General features: G+C 56.0%; 1 protein-coding gene across 1 annotated transcript; it reads left to right on the top strand.

Annotated features, from left to right (window-relative positions):
- Positions 1 to 1707: 1707 nt before the first annotated feature.
- On the top strand, positions 1708 to 6335 carry LOC109754700 (brassinosteroid LRR receptor kinase BRL1). The gene is made up of 2 exons (XM_020313610.4): positions 1708 to 1966; positions 2353 to 6335. Exon 2 carries the CDS (start codon positions 2499 to 2501, stop codon positions 6129 to 6131), a length of 3633 nt encoding a protein of 1210 aa, XP_020169199.1. The 5' UTR covers positions 1708 to 1966; positions 2353 to 2498; the 3' UTR covers positions 6132 to 6335.
- The last annotated feature ends 212 nt before the right edge of the window (positions 6336 to 6547 follow it).

The raw sequence follows: 6547 nt of genomic DNA, 5'->3' as shown, positions 1-6547 counted from the left end.
GACAGGAACATGCACTTGTGATTTCAGTAAAGTGATAAGATCATTTGTGGATGTACTTACTTTAACTTAAAAACCATTATTACATCGCAATATTGCAACACAATATAGCTCGTTGTACAATAACTTAATTTGATATTCTTCCCCGGGTTAGATAATATCATATTTTGCTACCAAATTTCACATGTATCTATATATCATTTACATTTTTTTGAAAACTTATAAGTACTAGATCATGAGTATATGATCCTAGGATAAGGAAATTTCTATTCACTAGGAAAATACTTGATCCGAATGAGCATAAATAATAGGTTGGAGTGAATGTTGAAAGTCATATCATTCGTTTTGCGTGGAAAATGGTTTGTGTTACTCCATCATGTGGTAATCATCCTTACAAAAGATGGGGACGAGAGAAGGCGTATTACTCATCATGTGGTAATCCTCCTTACAAAGATGGGGACCAGAGAAGGCCCCAACCAAATAAAACCCGCCGTACATGCCTCAACCCTACCACAAGTAGCAAGGAAGTGAGTAACAACGTTCTGAGTTTGACTGATATGAGCAACATGTATCTCCCTCTTGAAACAGAAACTTCACCTCTTGGACCAACATTGAGTGACGAAACCTATCAACACTCAAGAGAAAAAATGGCCTTCGCTGCCTCGAGGCAGTCCGACTCCAGGATAATGGGAAGCAGTGACCATTGTAACGCTTGGGCAAAGCCCTCGTTGATCTCGGCCAATCCAGACTGTAGAGCATCAACGCAGAAACTGACAAACGGCGGGAGGGGAACACGATGTCACCTAGGTGTCCTCGATGGACCATTCCGCTACCCGCTGAGCCATCCGACTAGATGTAGGAGCCATTTTCTTGGAGGCATATAAATTCCTGTCAAACCGAGGCATAAGAATTTAGGTGGCACCATTCATTTGATCGGAAGGACATGTAGCCACTTTGATCCGCTGGATTTATAAAACACGATTCTTTTAGAAAATACAAGATTGCAATGTTTTACCCAATCCAACCCTAATGGATTTGAGGAGATGATTTCTTTTCCTATAAAATGAAGTGCGAAGAATTCATACAAAAAATTGCTATAAGATTTTGTCTTCTTGTGATACGATCCAGACCTACTATAAAAATTCATTGAAAGCACAAAGCATCCCAGAAGTAATAGAAATTACATCAAGGGATCCCTATCAAAATAAAGGAACACCCATAGCAAAAGTTCTTAGGAACTCCAGCCCTACAAAAAATGCAGGATTTCCCCCTCCAAAACGTCACAGAAAGGGAATCAACGTGAAGCAAATCCCCGGTGCCCCAACGTGTGGTCCGTGTGCCTGGGAGCAGGAGATGATGCCCGAAAGCCGGGCTCCCTCTCGCTCGGGGGAATCAAATCCCAGCTTTGACCGGACTCAGCCTCACTCGGACGCTGAGCTGAAGAGATCCCCACACACATGCATGCTAAGGAAAGAAAGAAGAGAAAATAAAGCGAGCATTTCGAGCACCCAAACCATTTCCATCCAGCCCCTCGCCGAGGCCGAGTAATTACCCTTGGAAACCCGCGCAGCCTCCCCCCGTTCTCCCGCGAATAAACAACTCGGCGCCCCCCTTCTTTTCGGGCAAAATTGCCGTCGCAAGCAAACAAGCCCCGTGGAGGGGAGGCTGCTCGCTAAAACTAATGGCGGTTGAGTAGCAGGCTAGTAGCGCGCCGGAGCTCTGTCCCTCCCTCCCTCCCTCCCCTGCTACTTAAATAGTCAAGTGTAGGCCTGTGTGTGCTTCCTCTGCTTCTGCTTCTTCCTCGTCCAGCAGCATCTCTCTTCCCTTCCCTTGTCCTCGCCTGCGATTCTTGCGGCAGCTAGATAGATTCTGCTGCGAACTCCCTCTTCTCAACCTGTGGGATTTCTTCCTCCGTTGCTTTCTTGATGAGGTTTCGGGTTCAGGCACCCTACTTCTCCTCCTGGCCAAGGTGCGCGGCTTTCCTAATCTCCCCTTTCATTATGCTGCTTCTTGGTTTCGTTGCAGCCAATGTTTGGCTGGGTTTTTGGTGGTTTGAAGGTTGCAATTGCACTTTTTTTGGCTGGGTTGCCTGGGGCATGTTTGTGCGTTGCGTCCCAGTTGGAGCTTGTTTCTTACTAGGATTCGTTTCATGGGTTCTATCACGTTTTGGGTTTTGGGGGTTTAGAGTGTTGAATTTGGCCCAAGAATTTCCCATTTGCTCCCATTGTTCTTGCGTGCTTTCCCCTGCCAAGATTCCTTAGGCTCTCTTTATTTTGTTCTTTGTACACGAGCGAATTGTTCGGGCTGAGCTTGTTTCCCTAGTGAAGATGAGCTGAAATTTCAACGTATCTGCAGGGAAATTGCGACCCAAATGTTCTCCGTCGACATGTGAAGCCACCCAACAACACGGCAGCACGCAACTCCCACCGCCGCCGCCGGCATCTCCGTTTTCTCCTCCTTCCTTGCAAGAATCGACGGCTGCACGCAGAGGACCCGAAGCCATGTCGCCCTTCACTGCGGGCTTCTTCTTCTTGCTCGTGCTGCTCCGGCTGCTGGCGCCCGCCATTGCCGACGCCGGCGAGGCGGCGGCGCTGCTCGCCTTCAGGCGCGCGTCCGTGGTGGACGACCCGCGCGGCGCTCTCACGACCTGGGCGTCCGGCGCCGCCGCCAACTCCACCGCGCCCTGCTCGTGGGCCGGCGTCACGTGCGCGCCACCGCTCGACGGCCGGGTCGTCGCCGTCAACCTCAGCGGCATGGAACTCGCCGGCGACCTTCAGCTCGGCGCGCTCCTTTCCCTCCCGACGCTGCAGCGTCTCGACTTGCGCCGCAATGCCTTCTACGGCAACCTCTCGCACGCGCCGCCGTCGTCGTCGTCGTGCGCGCTCGTGGAGGTGGACATATCGTCCAACGCCTTCAACGGGACGCTGCCCCCGGCGTTCCTGGCGTCCTGCGGCGCGCTGCGGTCCCTGAACCTGTCGAGGAACGCCCTCGCCGGCGGCGGGTTCCCGTTCGCGTCGTCGCTGCGGTCGCTCGACCTGTCGCGCAACCACCTGGAGGACGCCGGCCTGCTCAACTACTCCTTCGCCGGCTGCCATGGCCTGCGCTACCTCAACCTCTCCGCCAACCTCTTCACGGGCCGGCTGCCGGAGCTGGCGTCGTGCAGCGTGGTCACCACGCTCGACGTATCGTGGAACCAGATCTCAGGCGCGCTCCCCGCCGGTTTCATGGCGACCGCGCCGGCCAACCTGACGTACCTGAGCATCGCCCGTAACAACCTCACCGGCGATGTCTCTGGGTACAACTTCGGCGTGTGCGGCAACCTGACGGTGCTTGATTGGTCCAACAATGGCCTAAGCAGCACCGGATTGCCGCCGGGTCTCACCAACTGCCGGCGCCTCGAGACGCTCGACATGTCAGGGAACAAGCTTCTCTCCGGCTCAATACCGACCTTCTTCACCGAACTTCCTTCTCTGAAGAGACTGGCATTGGCCGGCAACGAGTTCGCCGGGCCGATACCGGAGGAGCTGGGCCAGCTGTGCGGCAGAATCGTCGATCTGGACCTGTCGAGCAACCGGCTGGTCGGCGGCTTGCCGGCGAGCTTTGCAAATTGCAGCTCCCTCGAGGTGCTCGACCTCAGAGCGAACCAGCTCTCCGGTGACTTCGTGGCCAGCGTCGTCAGCACCATCTCCCCGCTCCGCGTGCTGCGGCTGGCATTCAACAACATCACCGGCGCGAACCCGCTGCCGGCGCTCGCGGCGGGGTGCCCATTGCTGGAGGAGATCGACCTCGGCTCCAACGAGCTCGACGGAGAGATCATGCCGGACCTGTGCTCATCACTGCCTTCTCTGAAGAAGCTGTTCCTCCCAAACAACTACCTCAACGGCACCGTGCCGACGTCGCTCGGCAACTGCGCTAACCTGGAGTCCATTGATCTGAGCTTCAACTTCCTGGTTGGCGAGATCCCGCCGGAAGTAATCACTCTGCCGAAGCTGGCCGATCTGGTCATGTGGGCGAATGGGCTGTCCGGCGCGATACCGGACATCCTATGCTCCAATGGCACCGCACTGGCAATGCTGGTGATAAGCTACAACAACTTCACCGGAGGCATCCCGCCGTCCATCACAAGCTGCGTGAACCTCATCTGGGTGTCGCTGTCGGCCAACCGTCTCACCGGGGGCGTGCCGCCGGGCTTCTCCAAGCTCCAGAACCTGGCCATCCTGCAGCTCAACAAGAACCAGCTCTCCGGGCGCGTGCCGGCGGAGCTCGGCAGGTGCAACAACCTCATATGGCTGGACCTCAACAGCAACGGCTTCACCGGCACGATACCCTCGGAGCTGGCAGCCCAGGCGGGGCTCGTTCCGGAGGGGATCGTGTCAGGGAAGGAGTTCGTCTTCCTCCGCAACGAGGCCGGCAACATCTGCCCCGGCGCCGGACTGCTCTTCGAGTTCTTTGGCATCCGGCCAGAGCGCTTGACCGGGTTCACCCCCGCGGTGCGCATGTGCCCAGTCACCAGGATTTACACGGGCACCACGGTATACACATTCAGCAGCAATGGCAGCATGATCTTCCTCGACCTCTCGTACAACGGCCTCACCGGCGAGATTCCGGACAGCCTCGGGAGCATGGCGTACCTCGTCGTCCTCAACTTGGGGCACAATGAGCTCAGCGGCAAGATACCGGAGGGGTTGTCAGGGCTGGAACTAATGGGCGCGATGGACCTGTCAAACAATCACTTGGTTGGCGGCATACCCTCAGGTTTTGGTGGTCTGCATTTCCTCGCCGACCTCGACGTCTCCAACAACAACCTCACCGGCCCGATCCCGTCGTCCGGCCAGCTCACCACCTTCGAGCCGGCCCGGTACGGGAACAACTCTGGTCTCTGCGGCATTCCTCTGCCGCCTTGCGGGCACAGTCCGGGAGGGGGGAGCGGGGGAGGAAGCTCACATGATGGGAGGAGGAAGGTGATCGGGGCGAGCATTCTCGTCGGAGTGGCGCTCTCGGTGCTCATTCTCCTCCTGCTCTTGGTCACGCTCTGCAAGCTCTGGAAGAGCCAGAAGACGGAGGAGATCAGAACCGGGTACATCGAGAGCCTCCCGACGTCCGGCGCCACGAGCTGGAAGCTCTCCGGTGTGGAGGAGCCACTGAGCATCAACGTGGCCACCTTCGAGAAGCCGCTGAGGAAGCTCACCTTCGCGCACCTCCTCGAGGCCACCAATGGCTTCAGCGCCGAGACCCTCGTCGGCTCCGGTGGGTTCGGCGAGGTTTACAAGGCCAGGCTCAAGGACGGCAGCGTCGTGGCCATCAAGAAGCTCATCCATTACACGGGCCAGGGCGACAGGGAGTTCACGGCGGAGATGGAGACCATCGGCAAGATCAAGCACCGCAACCTCGTCCCGCTGCTCGGGTACTGCAAGGTCGGCGACGAGCGGCTCCTCGTGTACGAGTACATGAAGCACGGCAGCTTGGACATGGTCCTCCATGACGACGACAAGGCCATGGTGAAGCTCGACTGGGCGGCGAGGAAGAAGATCGCGATCGGGTCGGCGAGGGGCCTCGCCTTCCTCCACCACAGCTGCATCCCCCACATCATCCACCGGGACATGAAGTCGAGCAACGTGCTCCTGGACAGCAACCTCGACGCCCGGGTGTCGGACTTCGGGATGGCGAGGCTGATGAACGCGCTGGACACGCATCTGAGCGTGAGCACGCTCGCGGGCACGCCCGGGTACGTGCCGCCGGAGTACTACCAGAGCTTCCGGTGCACTACCAAGGGCGACGTCTACAGCTACGGCGTCGTGCTCCTGGAGCTCCTCACCGGGAAGAAGCCGATCGACCCGACCGAGTTCGGCGACAACAACCTCGTCGGCTGGGTGAAGCAGATGCTCAAGGACAACCGAGGCGGCGAGATCTTTGATCCTACGCTGACCGACACGAAGTCCGGGGAGGCCGAGCTCGATCAGTACCTGAAGATCGCCTCCGAGTGCCTGGATGACCGGCCCGCCAGAAGGCCTACCATGATCCAGGTCATGGCCATGTTCAAGGAGCTGCAGCTTGACTCCGACAGCGACTTCCTCGACGGGTTCTCCATCAATTCCTCCACAATAGACGAATCTGCAGAGAAATCGTCGTCGTAATGTTTTCCTTTTCTTGTTCTTTTTTTCATGCTCCGGAGGGATAGAACAGCGAGATAGCTCAATGATTTTAGGTTACAAAAAAAAGGTCGTAGTGTCCTCCAATTCACTGGGGGAGGTTGTAATTTTGTGGTTCCACTCTCTGTATATAAGCGTCCAAAGTATGAAGAGGGACATGAAGGTAGTAGCTTTCATTTTGCAAGAAAAGGATCAATCGTATTGCTCGTGTTTCAGCATCGATCTTGCTCAAGTTTTTTTCAGTTGCATGTCTCAGATTGGCATGTGTACTTTTACCTACCAGAATCTGTTGTTCGGAAGAATTGACCGTGTTGTTCTTGACTGTCTTGTTGCTGTCAGTTTATGATTGACACTTTGCAGGCGGTGGTAGTGAACAAAAAGAGAGATCCAGCAGATGGCAG

This window comes from Aegilops tauschii, chromosome 5, assembly GCF_002575655.3.
Source record: "Aegilops tauschii subsp. strangulata cultivar AL8/78 chromosome 5, Aet v6.0, whole genome shotgun sequence".
Classification (NCBI taxonomy): domain Eukaryota; kingdom Viridiplantae; phylum Streptophyta; class Magnoliopsida; order Poales; family Poaceae; genus Aegilops; species Aegilops tauschii.
The sequence above is the reverse complement of the archived record's forward strand: the minus strand, read 5'-3'. Positions and strand labels throughout refer to the sequence as shown.